At 42.5% G+C, this 27,568-nt stretch overlaps 1 protein-coding gene across 6 annotated transcripts in view; it reads left to right on the top strand.

Annotated features, from left to right (window-relative positions):
* Positions 1 to 27,568, top strand: part of SRGAP1 (SLIT-ROBO Rho GTPase activating protein 1) — a 195,575-nt gene that overhangs the window by 97,845 nt on the left and 70,162 nt on the right. For all 6 annotated transcript variants that reach the window (XM_075600380.1, XM_075600379.1, XM_075600378.1 and 3 more), the window contains one exon: positions 16,316 to 16,378. In XM_075600380.1, coding sequence (XP_075456495.1) covers positions 16,352 to 16,378 — 27 coding nt within the window. In that variant the 5' untranslated portion in view covers positions 16,316 to 16,351. The remainder of the gene's footprint in view (positions 1 to 16,315; positions 16,379 to 27,568) is intronic.

Here is a 27,568-nt window from a genome sequence, read left to right as displayed (position 1 = left end):
GGCCCCCGATGAAGCCAGTTACGGTGAAACGTACGTACGGTACGTCTGACGTCACCGTCACGTGACGTCGGCTCATCGGTGAGGTGTGTGTGATATACTGTCTGAGTGCTTCGTAGACTGCGTTCGTGGGCAGCAAGAGCACTCAGACCCTAGGGTTGATCTACTATATATCTGCAGTGAATGTGGCTGGCCTTATACTAGACCTGTCACAATAAAGCTTACAACAGTATATTTTATGACACCATGTGCAGTGAGTAGTGGCTGCTTCAACTCAGCCAGCAATATACTCAGTCTCACATCCAACAGCTAAGCATATTCATCTGCCTATACGTCCTTCCATTGCTTTTGGTTAGGGGTCTGATATATGCCTATACATATCCAGTATAGCGATCACCCTTACTATAGGGTCCACTAAGTATTAGAGAGGTATTTATATATAATTATACCTCCACTAAACACCCTATCACACCTCTCCGTCTTTTAATATCATTGTATGTTTGTTTTTTGTATGTGGTTATTCCAAACAATTTATTTTAATCAGGTATAATAAAATTTAAGTTTTAATTAGGGTGAACCTCTCTAGTGCCACATTAAAGGGATTCTTTCTTTCTTTATATTCACTCTGTGTACACTCCCTGTGAGCACCACCCTCCCCTAGCAATTGTTTGGATTAGATTCCCTCCTCAGCTTGAGCAGAGTTTACAATCTGCAGCTTCCAACTGCATGCAGATTTCTTTTCTGTTAACTATGTTGAATGTGTTTAAAGTAAAGTGAATATAGAATGATAAATGACCAGCGAATCACTCTTAACTGATATGTGCAGTTTAAAAGTATAATGCTTAAGAGAAATGCCCATATTATAGTCTGGTCTTTTCCATTGCATTCCCTTTGTTTATACTGTGTTCTGCACCAAATAAAGTTTGTGGAGAAAATAATCTACTAAGGACAGAGATGGATATTGGGATGAAAATTCCTGAGTGCCCAGGCACCTAAAATGTACCCTCTGGCGCGTTTGCTGAGCTCCGTGCTGACCTGCCAGTCACTGCTGTGACCTGCGACAGCTCTCTCCAGCTTTCATGTCTTCTGCTGGTTTGCGGGCGCATTGACCGGCTGTGGCGGTGACTGACGGCTCAGTCACTGCTGCTTGGGTAGAGCGTGTGGCAGAGGCACCCAAGGGAGGCGGAGTGATCAGGGCCCGTGCCACCCCTGCTTTATTATCACACTGGCGGGGGAGGGAGGTGGTGTCACTGGGTGTGCACTCATCAGTGTGTCACAGATGCACCCTGATATATAGCTGCCGACGGGTAAGAAGGATGAGGAAAAACTGAACGGCTTCAGTCATTTATATTTTTGTCCACCCCTGTATATTCATTTTTTGACACGGCGGGTTTACATCAGAACGGAAAGATAAATATTTTATTCTCTCATATATACACATGCATCACAAACAAACCTGGGTCTGTGACTTTAGAAGCAAGTAAAATCATATTTATTAGCACAACTCTTAGGGACTGTTTTTTTTCTTCCATGATAACAGGTTAACTTCAGCATCTTGTATGATATGGGGACTTTGATGCAGGTGAACAGGATACAATTTACTGTTCTATTTGCATTGTTTCCATGTTTACTGTTTTGATGTTGTTGGCCTGTTTTATTGTTAATTTGAAACTAAATTATTCATTATGAATACGCTGTAAATAATGTGTCCTCTGTTCTGGCGTGTTGAGTTTATTCCCACCTGGCATTATCATGGATGACTTGCTGCTAGCCTTATCTGAAAGTACAGAGGTGAAAGAAATCTGGAGGTTATGCTAAAACTTTTTGGGTGGCAAAGAATGTACTAGTAAACTCCTTTTGGTAGACAGGGCCTGTGTCCCTTTAGTGAAGATGAAGGTAATTTCCTTTTAATATAGGTGAGAAGTTCTGATGAACTAGATCAGAGGTTCCCAAATGCCCGGTGGGTCCAATGGCTGGTGCCACCTTGGCTATTAGACAAATCCAGCCATGGCCAAGTTTATTGGGTGTTCGGGCTTGCCCCGGTAGGCGGGTACACCAGCCCACAGTACACCCGTGGCTACCCTATGCATTGCATTGCCGAGGCCCCGCGCTCTTCCCCACAACAATTAAACTGATTCCCAAGGCAGAGAGGGGGGGCCTCTGTAAGACTTACCTTTTCCGGAGCAGCCCTCCATCGACATCGCCCCGTCATGCGACACTGCATCATGGCCACGCGTTGCCGTAACGGGAGGAGGGCTGGTTAAATGCCCGGGCCACATTTCACCTCCAATCTGACACTTTCCAGTCCTCAATGACCACCAACAGTGCAGGTTTAAAGGCTATCCTCTCATTAGGCACAGGTGGCCCAATCATTTTGCCTGAACCTGTGCTGAACAGGGGGTATACCTAAAGCATGCATGGTTGGTGCTCCTTGAGGACTGGAGTTTGGAACCTCTGAAACATTACAAATGTCCATGGAAGTTATTCCCATTTAAATACTAAAAGAAAATAAGCATGGATTGTAACATGATTCATATTTTGTTTCTCAACACAGAATACCAATGTAATTGAAAGGAAGAGTCTTCAAGCACCTCTTTAGTTTGAGCTGGAATGCTCAATGAGCGTGTAAAAGGGTCCTTAGGAAAGCACTGCCTCCCTGCTGAAGTATATGGGGCTGACATTCAGAACTGTTGGGACCTTCAGGTATACACTGTATCTGACCAATTTATCTTGACATTTTGAGACAGGTTAGCAATAATTTAGAAATAAGCAATTGTGGTGACCATACTGCTCAGCCTAATACTTGAATAAATGAAAAGTTTAGATATTTTCAGGTTGGGTTAAAGTCGTAAGTGGAGTACCTAAAGGATTGGTACTGGGACCCCTGCTTTTTAACTTGTTTATTAATGATCTTGAGGTTGGCATCGAGAGCAAAGTATCCATCTTTGCTGATGATACTAAATTGTGTAAGGTAGTAGAATCAGAGCAGGATGTAATTTCTCTCCAGAAGGACTTGGAGAGACTGGAAGCGTGGGCAGGTAAATGGCAGATGAAGTTTAATACAGATAAATGTAAGGTTATGCATTGGGGATGCAAGAATAAAAAGGCGACTTACAAATTAAATGGGGATAAATTGGGGGAATCCTTGATGGAGAAGGATTTAGGAGTGCTTGTAGACAGCAGGCTTGGCAATAGTGCCCAAAGTCATGCAGTACTGTAGCTGCAAAGGCAAACAAGATCTTATCTTGCCTTAAATGGACAATGGATGGAAGGGAAGTATACATAATTATGCTCCTTTACAAAGCATTAGTAAGACCACACCTTGAATATGGAGTACAATTTTGGGCACCACTCATTAGAAAAGACATTATGGAACTAGAGAGAGTGCAGAGAAGAGCCACCAAATTAATAAAGGGGATAGACAATCTAACTTATGTGGAGATGCTAGCTAAATTAGATTTATTTACATTAGAATAGAGGCGTCTAAGGGGGGATATGATACCTATATACAAATATATTTGGGGACAATACAAGGAGCTTTCAAAAGAACTATTCATCCCAAGGGCAGTACAAAGGAGAGGAAAGGAGATTTCACCAGCAACAAAGGAAAGGGTTCTTTACAGTAAGGGCAGTTAAAATGTGGAATTCGTTACCCATGGAGACTGATGTCAGATACAGTAGATTTGTTCAAAAAAAGGTTGGACATCTTTTTAGAAAGGAAAGGTATACAGGGATATACCAAATAAGTATACATGGGAAGGTTGTTGATCCAGGGATTCATCTGATTGCCAATTCTTGTAGTCAAGAAGGAATGTATTTTTCCCCTTATGAGATATTATTGGATTATATGACTCTGGGGTTTTTTGTTTGCCTTCCTCTGGATCAACAAGTAAGTATAGATATAGGATAAAGTATCTGTTGTCTAAATTTTGCATAGGTTGAACTTCATGAACGTACGTCTTTTTTAAACCTCATCTACTATGTAACTAGGTAACGGTCCAATAGGGAAAAAACTGTATCATTTTTACAAGGTAGGTTCCATAGGAACCTGAAAAGATCCTATGTCTAGCACTCACTGTGGAAAAAGGTAGGTGGACTCATAGTCCGTGAGATTCAAAATATCTCTACAAGTGGGTCAGTAGACCAGAGGCTAACCATCAACTGACATATGTAAGATATATGTCCGCATAGGACTAAAAATAAAAAAATAAGAACATTTTAATAATCATAGATAAACAAGTGAACATATAATACATAGTGTAATTAAAATTCCTCATCAGAGGTGAACGCCAGGGTGTGTAATATAATATGGCATATACCTCTATTCCATATAATAAGGCCACCTAGTCGAGCATATTGAAAGTGGGAGGCAAACAAAAAGTTAAATGACAACACACCTATACTAATGGCGCAGCAGCACAATAAATAACTCGCATGGTAAATGGTCATGTATAGTATACAAACATGATGGAAAAAGCACATATCACCACAATATCAACAAGAGAAATATATGTATATACCCCCAGTGAATGCCTCTCACACGTTCATCATAAATGATCACAGTAGGAGCAATACAGATATAAATGCAATAGACTCGCAATCAATTAATTATGTAAAGAAAGCTCCGTAGAGTCTAATGCATAAGTGTGTATGCGGAGGACAGACCATAATGGTATGGTCTTTGAGAATGGATGATAGAACATACAAAACCCAGACGTAAAATACAGTAGCTGAATATAGGAGTAGAACAAATGTATGAGTATCAATGAGGAGTTATACCCAACACTCAATGATATGGCAACCATATACAGTATGTAATATTTTAGGCAAAATGTAGTATAGTATGCCAAACTCGGAGCCAGTGCCTGATGCTGCAATGTAACCATGTGTAACGTATACTATTAGGCAAAGTGTAGTAGAATATGCCAAGTGCAACCGTGATACAAGTCGTCTAGGAGTCCGCTGCTGCTGCTGCTGCACCAAGATGGTGCCTCGCTTCAGGACGTCGCCAATCCCGGATATGCGTTTCGCGTGAAACGGCACGCTTTATCATGGGGAGGAGTCGGTATGATCAGCTAACCCTCGTTAAAATACTAGCGCTTGCGAAGGGCGTATGATGACTCCTATGCCGAGCGCTAGCTGATTGGATACAACAAGAACGAATGGAATTCGAGCTTGTCTCATATACATAATAGGTAGGTACCACCCGGCGATCTATACATTGAAAACTAATAGTACCAAGACGCACTTTGGGCCAAACAAAGGGCTATAAGGAAGAACCAGAACACATTTCTGCCTAATGCTTGAATCATATGGCATATAAGGAGTGCATTTATAAGAGTGCCAAACTATACTACTCCATCTAGCCAAATGTGTATAATAAAAGTACAAAAGAAATGCTGTGTGCATCTACGGCTTGTGAGTTAAACTGCCTGTCTCTACTCACTTGCCACAGTGAGCTTGAGTCAGCACAATACCCATTACAGTTTTTCCATTTTATCATAGTTTTACGCATATTTGCCATACTTACTAATCGGTTCTGTTCCATAAAACGCTATCCGATGCCGGAAGGTGTCTTCTGGAATAGCACAGCTTTGTAAGTATAGGCCATTGTCTTAACTATTGATTTGATTGACAGTGTTTGTGTAAACTATGGCAGACGCACAAACTTATTTTCATTGGTCTCTGAACTGCACATAATTGTGTAATGAGTAGAGTCTTGTGCTACGATATGTGGCTGGTGTTCCTAATAAATGTGTTTTTGATAGGTTGCTTCTTAATGCTGCCTCTTGAATTAGAGCACACTTCAGGTTAAGTTTCAGTATTCTAGTTTAGTAAGAAGAGACATTGTGGGCAGTGGTCTATGTAGCTGTATGCTGGCCTCCCTCCCCTTGTTGTTGAGTATCAAAAACTGGCATGTGGATCACTAAATGTCTTCCCTCTTAGATATCAAAGTCGCACATTTTAGCATTTCTTCAAGCGTATTGGGGTCTATATCGGTCTTCTGGTTTTTTTAATTTATTTTTTTAGTGTAATTAGGCTTTTTGCTGTCATATATTTTCATCTTTTAGCATAAATAATTCCTATAATGATGTAATATTGTTTTGGTCCTCAGTTGTAAAATACTTTTTTTTGTTTTGTTCTAAATGTCACTATATTCCAAAATCTTCAATCAGTAAAATCTCCTAACTGATCCTCATTTTTCCAGCATGAAAACGTGGGGCTCCTCCAGAGTTAAACTGTGCTATTTTTGGCACCTTGGGGCCCTATGGTTAGCGAGATACTTACCAGTGACGCTACTAGTGTTATTTTGTGTGTGTGTGTTTGTGTTTTAATTGGCCGTCACTTGGAAGCTACAGGCCATGACGTTGTGTCTTCCTATTGGCTTGCGGGACCCACTAGATTTGGTGGCCATTTTGTTTCCCCTGGAGCGAGCTTTAAGGATCATAAGTGGACTGGTAAGTATTTTGGGACCCATGGAGTCCCAGGAGCTGAAAATAACACAGTTGAGCTCTGGGGGAGCCACAGGTTTCCATGCTGTGGAACGGATATGTACTTTTCCCCAGGCTGTGCTGAAACGTTGTGTAATGCGGCAGGCACAAGCTTATAGATGTCCTTGTTAAAATGGACAAGCAGCAACGAGTGCTCATTTGCATGTCCCAGAATCCCTCGCTGCAGTGGAAGCATTGTATGCCAAGAGATAATGGGGACGACAGGGTTTGAAACCTGTCTGATGTGAATGAGCTCACAAATTATATTTTTGTGATGCATACTGTGGAAAATACTGTAAAAAGAAAAACAAACAGCTGGGATTTCTGCTTAAGGATAAACACATTTTATTCGGCAGAGTGAAAGCAGGAGGACATCATATTGTCAGAGGAAAGTCTGTCGTTTCATTTTTCTCCTATGTGGGCATAGCCTTTGGTGATTATTTTGGAACGAGAGACTCACTGCAAGAGTTATGAGCTAACATTTAGCACATAATGTGTAATGAAAACAAATGTTGCTTTTGGTCAGGAACATGCATCTTATACACAACATTCAGGCTGATGTACCAAAGAAAAGGGATCCCATTTATTATAAAACACTGGTGTTATTATATAATCCACAGGTTCTCCAACTTTTCCAGTGTTCAGACCACCAGGCCGACAATTATCTGTTTATCATTTGTTTTTGTTTTTTTAAACATACAGGTAAACCCCGTTATAACGCGGTTTTCACGTGGCTCCCATTTAAAAAAAAAAACTGCACACACACTGCTCACTGCACACACACTGCTCACAGCACACTGCACACACTCCCTGCACTCACTGCACACACTCCCAGCACACACTCTACACTGCACACACTCTACACTGCACGCACTCTACACTGCACGCACTCTACACTGCACGCACGCACTCTACACTGCACGCACGCACTCTACACTGCACGCACGCACTCTACACTGCACGCACGCACTCTACACTGCACGCACGCACGCACTCTACACTGCACGCACGCACTCTACACTGCACGCACGCACTCTCCACTGCACGCACACACTCTCCACTGCACACACACACTCTCCACTGCACGCACACACTCCCACTGCACGCACACACTCCCACTGCACGCACACACTCCCACTGCACGCACACACTCCCACTGCACGCACACACTCCCACTGCACGCACACACTCCCACTGCACGCACACACTCCCACTGCACGCACACACTCCCACTGCACGCACACACTCCCACTGCACGCACACACTCCCACTGCACGCACACACTCCCACTGCACGCACACACTCCCACTGCACGCACACACTCCCACTGCACGCACACACTCCCACTGCACGCACACACTCCCACTGCACGCACACACTCCCACTGCACGCACACACTCCCACTGCACGCACACACTCCCACTGCACGCACACACTCCCACTGCACGCACACACCAGACACTCCCAGCACTCACTGCACACACTCTCACTCCACACTGTTCACAGCACACTCTCACAGCACACAGCTCTCACATGTTAGCAGCCCACACCCCCTCACATGTCAGCAGCCCACCCCCCCCTCACATGTCAGCAGCCCACCCCCCCCTCACATGTCAGCAGCCCACCCCCCCCTCACATGTCAGCAGCCCACCCCCCCCTCACATGTCAGCAGCCCACCCCCCCCTCACATGTCAGCAGCCCACCCCCCCCTCACATGTCAGCAGCCCACCCCCCCCTCACATGTCAGCAGCCCACCCCCCCTCACATGTCAGCAGCCCACCCCCCCTCACATGTCAGCAACTCACCCCCCACCAGCCCGTTTTTCACCCCCCCCCCCCCACCAGCCCGTTTTTCTCTCTCTCTCTCTCACACACACACACTCACACTCACACTCACACACATACTCACACTCACACACACATACACACACACACACTCCCCCCCTACCTACCTTAGATCAGCTCAGCACATCCTCTCTCCCCGGTACTAAGCCTAAGCCCCGCCCCCGGCATTCTCTGACCTCTCCGGAAGAAGAAAAAAAAAACACACGGCTGCCGGGGGCTGAGAGGGAGGGGGCTGGGAGGGAGAGGGAGGGGGCTGGGAGGGGGCTGGGAGGGGGCTGGGAGGGGGCTGGGAGGGAGAGGGAGGGTGCTGGGAGGGAGAGGGAGGGGGCTGGGAGGGAGAGGGAGGGGGCTGGGAGGGAGAGGGAGGGGGCTGGGAGGGAGAGGGAGGGGGCTGGGAGGGAGAGGGAGGGGGCTGGGAGGGAGAGGGAGGGGGCTGGGAGGGAGAGGGAGGGGGCTGGGAGGGAGAGGGAGGGGGCTGGGAGGGAGAGGGAGGGGGCTGGGAGGGAGAGGGAGGGGGCTTTGAGGGAGAGGGAGGGGGCTGGGAGGGAGGGGAGAGGGAGGGGGCTGGGAGGGAGGGGAGAGGGAGGGGGCTGGGAGGGAGGGGAGAGGGAGGGGGCTGGGAGGGAGGGGAGAGGGAGGGGGCTGGGAGGGAGAGGGAGGGGGCTGGGAGGGAGAGGGAGGGGGCTGAGAGGGAGGGGGCTGGGAGGGAGGGGGCTTTGAGGGAGAGGGAGGGGGCTGGGAGGGAGGGGAGAGGGAGGGGGCTGGGAGGGAGAGGGAGGGGGCTGGGAGGGAGGGGAGAGGGAGGGGGCTGGGAGGGAGGGGAGAGGGAGGGGGCTGGGAGGGAGAGGGAGGGGGCTGGGAGAGAGAGGGAGGGATGAATCGCCGCCGTTTTTTTAAACTTTTTTTTTTTTAAATTTAATTAACTGGCGCCCGGACAGAGTCATTGCGGGCCCCACAGAGAGGCCAGACGGGCCCGCATGTTGTGCAGGCCTCTTCCTTCCTTCCCTCCTCACTCCCTCCCTCCCTATCAGGCGCGCGGCGGCCATTTTTAAAAAAAATTAGCGCGACCCTGTTACTATCGCGGTGGTCTCGGGGTGGACCCCGAGGACCGCGCTATAACGGGGTTTACCTGTACATGCATCATAAAGACAAAATTGCCAGACCTGTATTTTAAAATCGTCCTTTAGTACTAGAACATGTAAATCCTGAGCTGCTACCTGAAGTGAGTTTTGAATAGCTTTGGAGAAACTACTGAAGTCTTCCTGGACCACTGGTGGTCAGGGGACTACAGTTTGAAATCTGATTTAAGATGATTTACTGATTACAATCCAATTAAAATACATATGTTCAAATTAAAGGTGGCTGCTTAATGCTAGAGTATACGGTAAATAAATATGACTGTGTAGGCGTTGCTAAGAAGTCTGTAGGGGGTTCTGCTACTCCTGACAAGCCTCACAGAACCTTAAATATATTGACAAGAAACAGAGATGTTTTGTTTTTGTGTGCGCTGCTTCTTTTTTTTCTTTTTTTTAACATTTCCCTACCCTTGCTTGTATCCACACACATTCTGGTGCAGGTCACAGATGGCCACATCTGACCATTATAAAGACGTTGGGACGGTCTCTGGTGATTGATTCTAACTTCAGAATGCTTTCCCTGGAGATGTGACTACGGTAGTGTTGAGGCTTTGACAAGGCACAGTTTTGGGATATTCGTTCCCCTCTTTGGTAAATCATTTTATTCAGTGTCAATTTAGCCAACTGTCAATGCTTCCTAATGATAATATATGAATACTTCTATCTCCTGTTTGCTTTGGAGGTTTGTAATTCAGACCAGAGCATCTGAAATATGCAACCAGGATTTTAGCCAACAACATGAATGCTGCAAATTAGAACTGCAAAGCAATGAAGAATGAACCCTTTTGCTTCACCACTGGGCTCATTGTGGTTAACGTACTATAACAAATACAAGCTGCTATTCTGCTTCCCTCAAACTATCCCAAATAATCCCTTTACAAACGGTTACTCTGACATTTTGCATGAGATTATCTGCTCCCTTACAGTCCACATTGGAGCCGCTCTGTCTGCTGACTCAGTAGATAAGTACTGAAATATTGTCTCCCTCGTGCAGTTTATTTTAGTAGGTGAAAAAGTACTCTCTCATAATGTCATTCCACACGTTATTTTCACAGTTTTGACTACCACGGAAAGTTTTTACAGCTTTACAAAATGTACAAATCATAGAGTTCACATGTACAGATAAATGGGTGCTCAGTGACAGCTGCAGCTAATATAGTACAGGCAGTGCTGCAGCTGAATATTAAATTGCCTTAATCTATCAGTATCATAAGAATCTGGAGTAGGTGTTTGTATAGATGGTTTACATTCTGACTACATTTTCATTGTACTATTGTAACCGCAATGTGTCCTTCTTTTTATCTAGCCCCCAGATTTGTCCATCACCGTTCCATATTATTGCACTTAAATGGCTGCGTTAACCCAAAATGGAGCTTTATGAATGACACCATATAATTCCTTGTGGATATAACTTTCTGTAAAGGAGCAGTCTCTCCCTCTGAAATAAAAAAAAAAATATATATATATAGATATATTATTATTTGATAACAAGAGTATAAAGCACTGTTACAGATTGTATTGCTTTTTAGAACAATTTTACCATTAAAATTGTACCTTCCATGCAGCAAAAAAGCATTGGCAGGGGAAATTGCGCACATTTTTAGCAAGCTAAAATATAAGCATTAAAATGAAAGGTAACACTGTAGATCGCTTTACACAACACAAAGTTCTTTAGATTTACATTTTTTTATTTTTTTCCCCCATGTTTGCCTGCTTTGGGCAAAATATGTCAGTCAGCAAATTCCTTGCCTGCAAGCTAATTTTCATTGGCGAGGTCTTTGGTAAACAAGTGCTTGGAACACGTATGCAGCTCAGTAGTGCCGATTCTGTGAAATCTAACGCAGCTGACTGCTGCTTGAAAGAAGCATTAGTGTAAGGAAAACCGCAAGGAAATATTTGGTTATGGCTGCGTATTTCTCCTCCTTGGTCACTGTTTATCCTTTCCCTCATGGAATGAAGAGTGGACATTAAAGCAGCAATCCAAGTTCCTGCTTTTTTTTTTTTTTTTTTTTTTTTAACCCAGAATTGAAGCAGAGGGTCCTCTGAGCTGAACCCCATTAATGTGAGCTCTGCCGACCCCTGTTCTTAGAGATACCTCCGTAGTAGGAGCCGTTAGCCACACTGCTCAGCTACCAGGGATCACATAATGGCCGCTGTTCAAAGCTACCGTATTCTGCGGGCCAATAGGAAGCCGTGACATCATCCGGTTCGGCTTCCTATTGGCCCGCGTGACACGGGAACGTTAAAGCTCAGCTGGAGTGGCAACCGTCACCTACTACGGAGGTAAGTATCTCCGGAAGCGGGGTGTCCCCGCAGCTGAAATGAATGGGGATCAGCTCCGGAGACCCCATGCTTCAATCCTGGGTAAAAAAAAAAAAAATACTAAATGTTTCAAAAATATATATAATGGCTTGGATTGATTGCTCCTTTAAAAAGTGTGTGTGTGTGTTTGTGTGTTTGTGTGTGTGTGTGTTTTGTAGAAGTCTCGGCATCTTGATTTTAGAGTTGCAAAAATGACCAATTTCTGTCTTCTCGTCGGGAGACACACCTGCCCACCTGTATTTAGTACAGGGTAAAATAATCATGTCATGGAAATTGGTATTTTAGGTCCTATAATATTCTGTATCCTATATAATGTGTGTATATTTGCAGGACTTTCTGTAGTGTGCAGATAAGAGCACTGTTTAGATATTGATACATAGCAATACAGAATGTATTGCATTTTAGAGATATACATTAAAAAGTATGTTTATGGTTATTCAATACATTAGATAACCAGACTGGTTCTAAAGAATTTAATCCAACTCATTCCCTCTTCAGGCAATGATAATGAACAGATCTTTAAAAAAAAAGTTATTGTTCCTGCTAGTTCTGTGATTAATCATGGCATATTTATCTTTGGGTTTAAGAATATTGGGCACCAATCCACAATAGTAGATGTGCTTTTAAAGCTGCAGACCAAGCAATATCCTACTTGTTTTTGTGTGTTTTTTATTTTTTTTATTTCTATAAATCAGTTCTGTACTATGAGAAAATACTTGTAGCCTTTTTTTAAACGGATCTGAATGACATTTTTGATGTATTATAATGTAACAAGCATTTTTGTTTCTATAGCAACCATTTACAAAGTCACATCCCCTGTTCTTCTGAAACGGGCTCTGGCACACCACTTTCTGAGCCCTGCCCTCTCTCTCTAGCAGTGCACCAATTGTACCTAGTGACTGGCTGGTTACATGATCTTCCCCACAGAACTTTGCATCTTTGGTCCTCTTCTGTTGCACGGACAGCCATTAAGTGAACCCCTGTGCCGTATCTTCGCTTATCGATCGGCATTTTAGCTAATTGTATTAATACACATATTAAAGGGGGGGGGGATGGCAGCTTGAACTGCTGCTTTAGATGATCCTAGCACCTCAACAACACATTTGTAGGGTGTTCTCTCTTTTTTTTTTAACTCCTACATGTCTCAAACTTTATTTGATTAAAAAAAAGAAAATAAAGCTCAATTATCCATGTTAGATTGAATCTTGCTTGGGTTTTTTTTATCACAGCAGGTGAAAAATACCTTTAGCACCTTGCTCTAAAAAGATGTGAGATGCTGGATTAATGGTTTTTACATAGTGACTGGCGGTGTACAAGTCTGAGTCACAGCTGCAATGCACGGCTTTGAGTAAACATATTTCTGATCATTTAAGAATCAAAGGGCCCTATTCTTTGTGCTGAAGTGGCCGTGCAGGCCGTTTTCAAATGAAAATCTCCATATATGGGGCTTTTGGGCCCAAAAAGAGCCTGAACGCCCACTTCTGCTTATTTAGAATTGCCCACTAAGAGTTGGTGAATCAGATTTGTGGATTATCTGAGATACGTTTGTGCATGTTAAAATTAATTTGCTATTCAGACAGAAAAAAAAAAATCGGTCTTCCTAATTTCTGACATCTAAATGACAGAACTGGAACATATTACATTCAGCAGCTTCACCCCACATCATTAACTCTTTGGCTAAAAGCTACAAAATATTGAGGAAAATGCATAATGTAAACTTGTGTTCTGCAGTGAAATTCTGCTGCTTCCAATATCCAATCAGACGTTGAATAGCTTCGGAAATATGTTGTGCTTCGGGAGCGACCTTAATCAACTTGTGACCAAAAACAGAGAGAGTCAGGAACTTCCTATAAATGCTGTGAAGAAACGCCAGCTATCTAAAAGGGAAACATGACTGGTGTTGCATGACTGGCCCATCCCTTAATGCCTGCACTTGTATACATCGCAATGCTCTGCCAGCTCCTTTGGTGGTACGTAGAGGTTACTAGAGAGGCAGTTCCACTTGGCTCACCAACAACTTAAAGCAGCATTCCATCCTAATGGCTGCCACCAAATCTCGCAGCCAGTTGCAGCTCCTCTATTGGACAGCCATTTAAAATACCCTTTTAAAAACTAGGTTGCAATACCAATAGTCTCACGGGTAAGTGTCTCTGGTACCAGGGTGTCCCCGGAGCTGAAAATAGCACAGCTGAGCTCAGGAGGACTCCCTCTCCCCCCCCCCCCCACCCAAGTTAGGGATGATTGTTGCTTTTTTAATACTTTAACAATATAATGGACTTCCCTTAACTCATTTATCATACTTTAAAACCAGCAATTGGTTGGTTTGATTTCTTTGGATATTAAGAAAGTTTGTTTTCTGTAGGGTTCTGAATCATTCAGTCAGCACACAATGGATAATCGGTAGAGCAAAGTACACCGCTTACCAGTTTTGCGATGTAACTTTATAACCTTATTTAAATGTTCTTATAGGTGTGTGATTTGTGTAAAGCTAAATGGTATGAATCAGCATCTTTATCTCCTTAAACATGTCAGAACTGTGTGTTTTTTCTTTATTTTTCCTATATACATTGTCAAGTAAGATGCATACATGGCTATAAAAAAAAGTTTGTTCAATCCTGACCTCTTTCTCATGGAGATCAAAATTGCTTTAATGAATTCTAGCCATGAGAGCAGAGCTTCATAGTTTTGTGTTTTTCAATCCTGTGTTGATACATCATGTATTAAGTGCCATGTAAGAACAGGTGGAACTACAGTAAGTCCTCATTTTACGACGCTTCGCTTTACGACGAATGGCTTATCCGACGCTGTCCAATGCATCCCTATGGACGGTTTTACAACGCCAAAATGGCTTATCTGACGCTCTTACGATGCTTTGCCAAGTTGCAACATTATGTCAATCAGAAAGCTGCAGTCAGGGAAATCATCCAGATCAGTCTGTGTGAAGGTTTAGTGGTGTATTTATGCCTTTAAACATGTCTAACAGTTTTATTATACAGTTCTGGATTCAATAAATAGAATCTTTACATCATAATGTATGTGTGTGCAGCATAATTGTTTGAGTAAAATATTTTGTGTATTTTAGCATTAAAAATGCCTTCAGGAACGGAACGTTTCATTTAAACAGTGTTCCTATGGGAAAACGGGTTTCGCTTTACAACGTTTCGCTTTACAACGCCATTTTGAGTAACGCATTGCGTCGGATAACCGAGGACTGCCTGTAGTAACATCAATCCAAGCCCGATGCTAACCAGGAAATGGATCACAGTAACAGTTTAGCCATACAGTGTCACCATTCATTTTCTTTGGTACTTGTGTACGCTAACCAGGTAGCACAATTTAGAGACTGAGACCTACAAACAGAGGTGTTTTGTCCTCAGGAGTTCTCATAGGTGTACTGAGAGTCCTGACACGGAAGCTGGGCCCTGGCTACCGTGTTTTGCTGCCTGGGTGGGCTCCCGCTCCACAGGTGGGGTCCCGAGGGAGAGCACAGGGCCCGGTGCAGTCGCACCGATGCCCGGCACCGACATCACGCCAGCCCTACCCACCCAGCCCAATTACCATAAAGATGACAACGTTGGAAAGCTTCATATATAAAGACATCTGTGGTGTCCCTGAACTTTACGGGGTTGCTAAAAGTGTGAAAATCAGTTGTTTTGTTGTCTGTAGATGTAAATTGATACACCATGGGAGAAACAAGTCACATATCCAACCTGGAATGGGTCGAGCAAAAGCTTTGGCTAACAAGCATTAGAAATATTTGAACTCACAAGGGTAGAATTCCATCAAGCCCTTAGCTGCCAGTGAGCCCTGCAAACCATTGATCTGATTTATGTTGACACCTATGGCAGTTGAGGAAATAAGTGAGGCTGCAGAATTAAATGAGGCTGTAAGTCTAGTGCCCTGTGTTGTCAAAAGAGAAGCAAGTAGTCAAAGTGGCATATGTATTCGGGGCAAAAGTGGTGCAAATCTGGGGGAAACAATCTGTGCATCAAAAGAACAAATCCCATTCAATGTAATTGGGTTTTTATTTCATATATTATGTTGCCCCAGAATTGCACCATGTTTGCCTTGATGCATATGCACCAAATCCTCCTATGTATTAAGGCAAAAGGGCAGCAATTCTGGGGCAAACAAATTGCAGCAGATATACCAAAACATATTGGTTTGTTTTGGACTTTCTTTGCTACATTTGGCGCCCTAGTTTCCCTCAAGAATTGCAACATAAAGTGTAGAATGGAGATTGCAGTAAAAGTGTGAGAGGGATCCATTCTTGAGTAATGTGGTTGAATCTCTTGCACAGTTTTCAATGGTCTGTGGTACTAAGCAGCGTGGGTCTGTTTTTAATAAGCATACGTGGCGTAGTGTTTCTTCAGACATTTGTAAAAAGATTTAGACTTCATATAAAAAAAGTCGATAAAAGTACTTTTTATTTGATTTGTGCAAAAAACAACACTGCTGTATATTATTGGTGCTCATATCATTTACAAGCAAATAAATGACGGTAGTTTATTTTCTTTCATTGCAGGGCAAAGAAATTGCATTCCAGCTTCATGAGGATCTAATGAAAGTTCTTAATGAGCTTTATACGGTAAGCTCCAACATGGTGGGGGGGTTGTTGTTGTTGTTGTTGTTGTTGTTGTTGTTGTTGTTGTTGTTGTTGTTGTTGTTGTTGTTGTTGTTGTTGTTGTTGTTGTTGTTCTGTTAAAGCAGCAAACCAAGCTGGCGTATTTAATTAATTTTTTTTCTCCTGCAAATTTTTATTTAACATAGGAATGAAGCAGGGGGTCTCCAGAGTTGAACCCCTACATGTTGGGGTCCTAGGTGCTGAAAATAATGGGGTCCAGCTCCCTGCTTCAAACCTATGTTACAAAAACGTAATTGAAGAAAAAAGCATGAATGGATAATCGGTAGAGAAAAGTACACCGCTTACCAATTTTGACAACTTTATTTCATATAGCGCTTTTCTCCCAATGCTACTCAAAGCGCGTCACAATTGCAGTATAGTGTGTCGTACGCAGCACAAAGGAATTTTACAGACACAGACCCGGACCAGGATAACTTACAACCTGTTTTTTGTGCCTGAGGCACAGGGAGACTTGCTCAAGGTCACAAGGAGCAGAGAACAGGAATTGAACTAGGTTCAATCTCAGTGTGATTGATTAGAGTCAGTGTCTTTACTCCCTGAGCCACTCCTTTTCTCCATTTTAAGAGCCTCTTAAAGAAACAGCATTGTTCAAGTAGCCGCTTGTTACTTGCTTGTGCCTTCTTAGCAAGGCAAAACATAATCATGGGACTTCAAAGGATAAGCTTCTCAAACATAAATGAATCCTCTCCAGACAAGCTGCAGAATGGGATGACGGTGAAATAGGACAGATGTTTCTCCCTAGTTATGTTCATACAACTTGGCACCTTCAGACTTGTCATCCATCATCAAGAACTGCTTTTGTGGAGCCTAGCTATGGCACCATTAATAATCTAGACATTGATGTGCGGTAAATTGTGCCTGGGATAGCTGATTCCTCACAGGTCTATATTATATGCTGTGACGTTGCCTTCCCCTTGCTCTGGAAATGTTAAGCTCCATTCATTGGAATGGGACTGAAACCATTGGGCATACGACTGCTTCACATCGTATAGCATAGAGCCTGAGGATGTAAAACCAGGCTATTGACTATTTCAATTGACAGTGTTGATCAAAGAGAGATTTTGATCAGAAGGCAACCCTCCATAGACAGCACTCAAATCATTTCTAATATGGTAGTGGACACAGTAAGTGGTTCTGCAGAAATGCTGCACAAATTGGTAAGTATACCAGAATCACCGCGGAAATCAAAATAATACAATTTTATTACGTCTATATTGACTTTAAAAACACAGATACAGTATTAAAAATCCCCATATTGATGTGGCAAAAATGAATAGTAATGATACTGTAGTATTATAGTCGGTTAGTCTATTACGCTATTCATAAAACATCCAGACAGGAATATATTGCATCAATGCGTAACAACAGAGATAGACTGATAATGTATCAAGGAGCGTGGTATTACTGTATGGGTTAATGGTAGGTGGTATGCAAATGATTGTACAGACAAGAGATGTTGATAGAGAGCCTCTGTGACTCCTGAAATAGCAGCTAGGATGCCCCTTTAAAAAGGGTGTTGCTATTCACTAATTAGCTCTCATGTGTTTTAACTGAGAAATGGATTCACTGCATGCATATAAATATACTACAAAGTAGCAGCATACATACACATATAGTATCTCTTGAACAGTAAAATCTCCTTTGCAACCATAGACATGTATCAATAGAACTTCAATGCTGACATAGATATAGATGTAGACATAGATATAGATGTAGACATCGTGTCTGTACAATCATTTGCATACCACCTACCATTAACCCATACAGTAATAACACGCTCCTTGATACAATATCAGTCTATCTCTGTTGTTACGCATTGATGTAATATGTTCCTGTCTGGATGTTTTATGAATAGTGTAATAGACTAACCGACTATAATACTACAGTATCATTACTATTCATTTTTGCCACATCAATATGGGGATTTTTAATACTGTATCTGTGTTTTTAAAGTCAATATAGACGTAATAAAATTGTATTATTTTGATTTCCGCGGTGATTCTGGTATACTTACCAATTTGTGCAGCATTTCTGCAGGACCACTTACTGTGTCCACTACCATATTAGAAATGATTTGAGTGCTGTCTATAGGAGGGTTGCCTTCTGATCAAAATCTCTCTTTGATCAACACTGTCAATAGCAATTCTAACCCTCATAGGCCCATTCATTTCTTTCCATCTGAGACACTTAATTCGGTGATTGCGGTTTGTATTTACATATTCAGTATTGACTATTTCAGAAAGTACTTTCTGGTACTTCTACATTCTTTAAATCACATTTCTTTCAATTATTTTGTTGCATGTAGATTGTTTGTTTGTGTTCTGATAAATCGCCTTTTCTCTAGAATCTGAGTTTTACCAGTGGCCTCAAAATACCAGCAAATGTCGTCTTCGTCGTCTTCGTATTTTTTTTTTTTTTTCCGAAGGAATGAATGACGTGTTTCTTCTAAAAGTTTAAAAATGCGACAATGTTTTCAAGGTGAAAAGTAAATTTTTGCCCAAACAGTTTGCCCATCTTTACTCGTGACCCCTAGTACCGTGACAATTCAGTTACTGATTCTGTTCTGATTTATGATCAGCGTCCAAGTCATTTTGCTGCAATGGATCAATGAAGCTTATTTTAGTAACTGATAGTTGAATTTTCCTTTAGTTTGAAATTGGTTTCTCACAAGCAGAAATGAATATCCATATTTGGTGCATGAAGCATCAGGCTGCCAATGCACCACTCTTATACAAGTAACCCTCCCAAGCCATGTAAACATATTATGAATGCATATTCTTTTGTGATGGATCATTGTGTTTTTAATGGAGTAGTCCCATGTAGTTGGCAAAAAATTCTGTAAATTTTGCCAAAAATACCCAATGCTACATCCAATATGACAAAAAAACATACAGTAGTTAAATGCTTCAATGTTGGTATTCTCATGACAAGGGCAGCGCTTATAGTGCCGGCGATGGCGAGGTGACGTCGCCCAAAAACAAACGCATTGGCGCCCTCGCGTGCGCTTATAGTAAGCGCGATGGCGACGTGGCAATGCGAATTTCTGCAGTCAGGAATATTTGATTTTTCAGGGGCTGTCGCGTCACGTGACAGCCCCTGAACCAATCAATGGCCCGGTTGCCCTTGCGCCGCAAAGCGAAATGCAACTTTTGCTAGCGACAATGGCTGACGCCACGTGTTCGGTCGCATCGCCCATTGCACGTCACGGCGTGACCAGTACGCAGGTCCTAACACTGCCTGTGAAAATTCTCATTTACCTCTGCAGTGAAGGGAGAATTGCCTCAGAGGACCTGTCCCGCACAGGTACATGGAAAAACCTCTACTTAAAAAATGAGGTGGGGTGGGCTTAAACCCTGGGAGGGGGTTAAAATGAACACACAACCTCTAACCACAGAACCCACCACAGTATGTATGTCTGTCAAAAGGAGTGCTAATGAGTGTGGCCAAATGTATGCAACAACACATTCTCCCTCCACTGCAGAGGTAAATGGGATGTAGCATTGGGTATTTTTGTCTTTTGTTGTATACATTTTGCCATGCTCGTAGCACTCCTTTTGAGGTGTGTGTGTGTGTGTGTGTGTGTTCTGGGATTGTGTTCTGTAACTGTTGTGTGTTTTTGGGGCTGTCCACGGCTGTCGCTTTTTGAACGCTGCGACTTTCGCTTTTTGAGGGCAGCAGTTAATATTGGAATCAGAGGACTTTTTCCAGAGTACGGGCCAGGATCATGTGCTTGCTACACTAGTGATTACATTACCATACAATTCAGTTCCCAAATTCTAGTTAAAAAATGGGCTTCCAAAGGGAGGAATAAACCTCCTCGAAGGAAGTGGGGGGGGGGGGGGGGGGAGGGAGGGGGGTAGATCTAAACTATAGATTACACAATACTTACACGGCCTAGTGTAAGTACGGGGACTAAGAGGGGTATCTGTAGGAGTCCCACCCGTTCTCCTTAATCTAGCACCACAAGGATTGATAACATGTGCAGATCAAGTTCTCACGAACAGATGAAATGGAGCTACGCGTTTCGCCGAGACTTCGGCTTCCTCAGGCTCGAAGTCTCGGCGAAACGCGAAGCTCCATTTCGTCTGTTCGTGAGCCACGGGAGCATCCGTAGTTGGTGAGAGCAGCCATACGCAGCCATACGCAGCCGCACGCAGTGTTTCCATCCCCCTGTACGCCGGACTCGGCGACTGGGCTATCTGCTGCTGCAGGACGCATCTCCCTGCTACAAGAGCTACCCTGTGTTATTACTGCATGTGAGTGATTTGTTGGCACATGTCAATAAATATATTGATTTGTTTACACCATTACCTCACTCACCTTCACTTACCTTCTGTCGCCACACTTGGGGATAACGGAAATATACTTGCCAAGCGGAGGATTCCCCCTGCGAGAACTTGATCTGCGCATGTCATCAATCCTTGTGGTATTGGATTAAGGAGAACGGGTGGGACTCCTACAGATACCCCTCTTAGTCCCCGTACTTACACTAGGCCGTGTAAGTATTGTGTAATCTATAGTTTAGATTCTCTCCCCCCTCCTCCCCCCCCCCCCCCCCTCTCACTTCCTTCCAGGAGGTTTATTCCTCCCTTTGGAAGCCCATTTTTTAACTAGAATTTGGGAACTGAATTGTGTTAACCCCTAGCTCCCCTTGTTTTCTGTTTCCATTTTGTTCTAAAGGTCTTGGATGGTCCCTCCTGGGGTTGCAGCAGAAGGGATTGCTTGGAGGTCTTCCTTCATTGGCTAAGGAGACCCCTTTTCCTTTCACTTAATTGTTGGTAACTTTGAACTTGTTTCTGTATACACACTTAGAGGTTGAGGCTAGCCGCCCGGGTTTTCTGTTCTCATTACATTGCCATAGTCTGAAGAATATCCATGGCATACAGTACATTCTGGCACTGGAAGTCAAACTGGTATATATCTGCCTTGTGTGTATAAATAATTTACTTGGAAGATAATTAGTAAATTAGTTTTAGCCGTTAAGCTAATGGTCAGGAACTTAGCAAAGGCTAACAATGTTGTCACTTGATAGCTTAGAAACACCATAACAGCTCTTCAAAAGATCTCCACCACTAATAGGGTTTATTCATTGAAGTACAGCAGTGCAGCTTGGGAACTGCGGCAGGGAGCACATTGGGGTATTATTTTTTAACATGAGCTGCGTTTCCCTGTAACATCATTGGAGTCCCCTGAAAAGCAGCAGACTGTAAACTGTGTGCGTGTGCGTGTGCGTGTGCGTGTGCGCCTGCGCCTGCGCCTGTGCCTGTGCCTAAATTAGAAAATAGAGCTGGGTGGTGTAAAGGAGTCATGAAAAGAGAACAGTCAGTGTCTTAGTTGCACTGAATATACCCTGTTACGCTTACCAATTTCAAATGGTGTTGGTGTTAAAACAAATGTTAATAACTAGCTAAAATAATGGTGTTAAACATAATGATGGCACAGCACAAAATAATCAGACTGGTGTTCAACAGCAACTATTACTAAAACCTAGTGTTAACAGCAGATAATACTAGTGAATATATAAAGTGCATCAGTCGCTGTGTATGGGGTGGTATACAGACTGTTGCAAAAGAGAGCGTTAGTCTCTCTTGGTATTGCCAACACTTAGTGGATCTGTTTAGGAGGGATCAGACTGAGCTACAAACAGTAATAGTATCTAGCTTACTTGGTAAAGGAAAAATTGGTTAGACCAGGGGTGCGCGATAATTGTTTGGGTGACGCGGCAGTTAGAGGTCCCGCGCACTTCCCCAAACAATTAAATGAAATGCTGGGGAGCGTGCAAGGCTTCTGTAACTCAGTTACCTTCTCTCCGACGGCTTCGGGCGGCGCGTCACAATGGCAACAAGGGGATATTTGACGCAAGATACCTGGTAGGAATAATTTTTCCTTCAGCTAGAAACTACATTTCTATAAAAAGTTCTGATTCCTTGGTGTATATGGAAGTGTCATTTAACAGGTTGGATATGCTTTGCAAAATCATGCAAATTGGTTAATTACAGAGAAGATCTTTGTTTTTTCTGTGGCCGTACTTAAAGCATGTGTCTTCACAAGTCAACTTTTTAACAATCTATTCTCATTTGGCACCGATTATTCATGCTGCAGCCTACTGGTTAGTGTTAAGAATTCATTTTTAACAGCGTTTCTTGGTTAAAGGAAATTAAAATTAGGGCGACCAAATGTCCCTTTTTTTTAGGGCTCTATTCCGATGTTTTCAGGTGCTGTCCTGTTTTTTTTTCAATCCCCCAGGCGAGCGCCGACTGCGCATGCGCGACTGGCAAGCTCCGATTGCACATGAGCGACTGGAAAAAGCTGCTTGCGCCGTCAACAAGTGCCGCTCAAGCATGCGCGCTTGGCAGTCGCTCTTTGCGCGTACTCGGGCGGCGCTTGCCGATTTGCGCATGCGTGACATTTGTCCCGGTTTTTGCCGAGACATGGTCACTCTACAGTAGTTAAAATGGCCTCAAGCTAAACTTTCTTGCAGGTGACCCTATCAATAGTCAAGGTCGTTCTAACGCTCCCTGTGCAGCACACATGCAAATATAACGAGATTCAGACTTTATTTATTTACCATTCAGTATTGTTTGTTTACTGTATAACTACTGTAGTATGTACACACCCAAGCCTTGCAAGCTCAGACCACAAACCCAACATGCCATATATATTTGTGTCAAGAAAAGTGCTACTGGGATTGTGACCTAATGTATACAACACAATCGGATCGTGATTATACCTATTTAAGGATCACCTGTTGGTTAGCTTTTTTTACTCTTTAATAAAGTCATTTTTCCAGGACAAAACACGTTAGAGTACCTTTCCGTCTGTGGATGTCTATTTTTGATCAATAAATGATTTTGTTTTAATCAATTGCGCTTGGTTTCCACATCTAAGGAGAACAGTGTCTGCCTCTGCACAGCATTTTTTCTACATAATAGATGAGGTTGTAAAAAGATATCCATCAAGTTCCACCCATTCTAAATTTAGACGACAGATACTTATCCTACATTTGTATTTACAGTATATTGATTCAGAGGAAGACAAACAAAATACCACAGTGAAATATCATCTAATGATATCTCATAAAGGGAAAATAAATTCCTTCCCGACTCCAAATAATGGCAATCGGATTTATCCCTGGATCCACATCCTTCTCATGATTATTTATTTGGTATATGCCTATATACCTTCCCTTTCTAAAAAAAAATATGCCCAACCTTTTTTTGAACATATCTATTGTATCTGCCATCCCAGTCTCCGTGGATAATGAATTCCACATTTTAACGCCCTTACTGTAAAGAACCATTTCCTTTGTTGCTGGTGAAATCTCCTTTCCTGCAATCTTAAAGGATGACCCTTTGTCATTTGTACTGCCTTTGGGATGAATAGCTCTTTTGAAAGCTCCTTGTATTGTCCCTGAAAATATTTGTATATAGTTATCATATCCCCTCTTAGACGCCTCTTTTGTGTAATGTAAACAAATCTAATTTTGCTAGCCTCTCCTCATAAATGCCCAAAACTGTTCTCCATATTCAACGTGTGGTCTTACTAATGTTTTATAGAGTGGCATAATTGTTTACTAACCTATCCATTTCCCAGTTAATGCAAGATAACATCTTGTTTGCCTTTGCAGCTACTGCATGACATTGGGCACTAATGCTAAGCCTGCTGTCTACAAGCACTCCTAAATCCTTCTCCATCAAGGATTCTCCTATTTATCCCCATGTAATTTGTAAGTTGCCTGTTTATTGTTTCCCAAATGCATAACCTTCCATTTATCTGTATTAAACCTCCTCTGCCATTTACCTGCTCAAATTTCCAATCTATCCAAGTCCTTCTGGAGAGCAATTAGATCCTGCTCTGATTTTACAACCTTACACACTTATGGTAATCGTCAAAGATGGAGACTTTGCTCTCTCTGCCAACCTCAAGGTCATTAATAAAGAAGTTAAATAGCAGGGGTCCCAGTACCGATCCTTGAGGTTCTCGACTTACAACTTTAGCCCAACCTGAAATTGTTCCATTTATGACAGCTCTCTGTTGTCTGTCCTTTAACTAGTTTTCAATCCAGGTGCAAATACTTTTACTGAGTCCAGTTGTGTTTATTTTGTACACTAACCTCTTGTGTGACACCGTATTAAAAGCCTTTGCAAAATCTAATTGCACCACATCAACTGCGTTACTCTGGTCTAAATTCCTACTTACCGCCTATAAGAAACTAATAAGGTTAGTTTGGCACGACCCCTACCCTTCATAAATCTATACTGACTATTACTACTAGTTTTGTTTTCCATTATGTTTTCCTGAATATTATCACGTACTAAACCTTCAAGTAGCTTCCCCACTATTGATGATAGCCTTACAGGTCTGTAATTCTCTGGTTGTGATCTTGCTCCCTTTTTTAAATATAGGCACCACGTCTGCTTTATACCAATCTTGTGCTACTAAGCCTGTGGAAATGGAGTCCTTGAATATTACATGTAATGGTTTGGCTATTACTGAACGTGTCTCCTTGAGAACTCTTGGATGTATGATATCGGGGCCAGGTGCCTTATTTACTTTAATTGTATCAAGCAGCCTTTGCACTTCTTCCTCAGTTAACCGATTTGTTTACTATAGATGTTGTCTTCCTCTTGCGTGGCGCCACTATTATTGCAAATGATACCTCCCTGGTAAATCCAGAGGCAAATCATTTGTTTAATACCTCTGCTTTTTCTTTATCTCCAATAATTTGCATGCCCATCTCACACTGAAAGAATCCTATATTTTCTTTTCTAACCTTTTTATTATTAAAGTACATAAAGAACTTTTTAGGGTTGATCTTTCTTTTTCAATCTTTTTATTTTTTCAATTTCTGCTAATTTTATTGCCCTTTTGCAACTTTTGTTACATTCCTTATAATTCTGATAAAATCCCCCTGTCCCTTCTGACTTAAAGAATCTTAACACCTGCCTTTTCATTTCCATTTCCTCCCCTACCTGTTTATTTAGCCACATTGGTTTAGACTTGTTTCTTTTAGATTTATTCCCCAAGGGTATACACTGATGAGTGTGCTTTTCTAACAATGTTTTAAAGACTGCTCATGTATCTTCCACATTTTTCCCAGCAAAAAACATCATCCCAATTTATTCCTTGTAGATTAGTCTTCAGTTAATTAAAATCTGCCTTTGCAAAATGTAAACTTTGTTGAACCCAAGTGATATAGATTTTGATAATTTCTTTCTTTTTTTTTTTTTATAACTCAAATTGTATTGAAGTTTACCAGTTTACCATCATACAACAAAATATACTTTCACCTTCATCTAAAACATCAGTGTTATAGAGAAAAACACATAGGTTCCAATTTTTCTTTTATTTTTTTTGTTACATAACGGCTGTTCTATAGAGGGTGCGTTTGCTGCGCCGTGTGCGTGCGGCAGTTATAGTTGGCTGAGGTTAGTCAGCCTTTCTATAATGGTGCCGTGCGTGTGCACGGCTGTGAGCGTGGAACCGGACAACAGGGGGGAAGATGAGGAAAATAAAGATTTTGCGCCGCTGAAGTGTGTGTGTGTGTGTGTACACAATGTTAATAAATAATTTATTCCAACGTATTTATTTATTATAAACGTTACACACACACACAGTACCTTGCTGTGTCTGTCGCTGATACCATGCACACACAAAGTGTGCGGCACGTTCGCACAGGTACGCGCGCGCACAGCCGCACACACTATATTAGGCGCCTAATACGGATGAGGGGGGAGGCGAGACAAGACAATGTTATGATCCGTTTCCCAAATGTTCCAGGACTTGAATATTTGTTATTACTTCTCCTTTGTTTGATATTACCAAATCCAGTATTGCCCCTCTCCTGGTTGGTTCCTGAAAAAATTGGGTCATGTAATTGTCTCTTTGCTCCCCAAAAACCTGTTTCCTTTTGTAATGCTAATCTCATTGCCCCCTTATGCAAACATGACCTAGTTTTGATGCCTTTTTCAGTTGCAAAAGTAGTTAAATAATTATCTGTTTTTCTTTTCATAAGTGAGTGTCATTTGGTTAAATTCTTTGGCAAAGTCTATTTGTCTTTTTGTTATATACTGTTGTATGTAGTAATAGTGTACCTGTAGAATAAGATTTTACATCTAATAATTATATTATGTTTATTTTTGTGTAGCTTTTAATTTATAAAGATGCAATACAGTAGATAAATTTGTGATTCAAATCCGTTTTACTGCAACCTTCTCCAGTGTCCCGACCTGATTTCACTGGGAACTGAAATGTTAATAGACCTGAATATCTGGCCCCATATGCACAGATGTGTGTCTTTATACTTGCAGTCCTTGCAGGAACAAATGTTCCACTAAGGTATTCACCGTCTAAATTGAGCTTATTAATGTCAGAGTTCAGTAACAATGACATTGGGCTGACCATCCTTGGCTTGGAGAAATGAACACCACATCCCGTGTGTACTATACATAGATAGCTATTTGTAGAAATGTATTCCTTCACCTATACTCTTGAAGTCAATCAGCCAGCCAGACTGCAAAATAGAAGGCTTCTCCCTGAGGCCATGTCTTCCAGCATAGAAAGTGTGTGCCAAAGGTGCATTGACGTGTGTGTGTGTATACGCACTCTGGAAACACAAGTAATGTTTTTTTCAAGACTGCATGATGCCCAGTTTATCGCTATGTAACCCTGTTTCCCCTACCCAATCTCACATAGGGCCTCCTAAGGGAAATAGCAATCTGGTTACATCTCTTGTTGGTGCATACCTGCTGGTAACAGGGGGCCCTGAGTCTCCCGCGATGACATTGGGGATAACAGGACAGGCTTCTGGGGTTGTGCCCGAATTCTTCTTACTGATGCAGTGCTTCCATCTAGTGCAGCCCCCAGTAGTATGGGGTCAAGTATCTGCAAAAGAGTTATGTCCCCCTCCTCCCAATATTCTCCACTCTCAGGCAGGAGGTATAGATAAAAGCAGAAGGTCTTTATTGTGGTTCTGTATTCAGCAGCAGTCTCTATCCACACAGCAGACAAGGTTTTCACCCTCAGGATGTCCCTGAACTCACTCCAGATCAAGGGCCTGAAGAGTGGTTCCTGCTCTTCCTCTGCCCTCTTTTAGAGTAGGAGGTATGGGATTACCCCAGACTCCCCGAAGGG

The sequence above is a fragment of the Ascaphus truei genome, chromosome 5, assembly GCF_040206685.1.
Source record: "Ascaphus truei isolate aAscTru1 chromosome 5, aAscTru1.hap1, whole genome shotgun sequence".
In the NCBI taxonomy this organism is placed as follows: domain Eukaryota; kingdom Metazoa; phylum Chordata; class Amphibia; order Anura; family Ascaphidae; genus Ascaphus; species Ascaphus truei.
The sequence above is the reverse complement of the archived record's forward strand: the minus strand, read 5'-3'. Positions and strand labels throughout refer to the sequence as shown.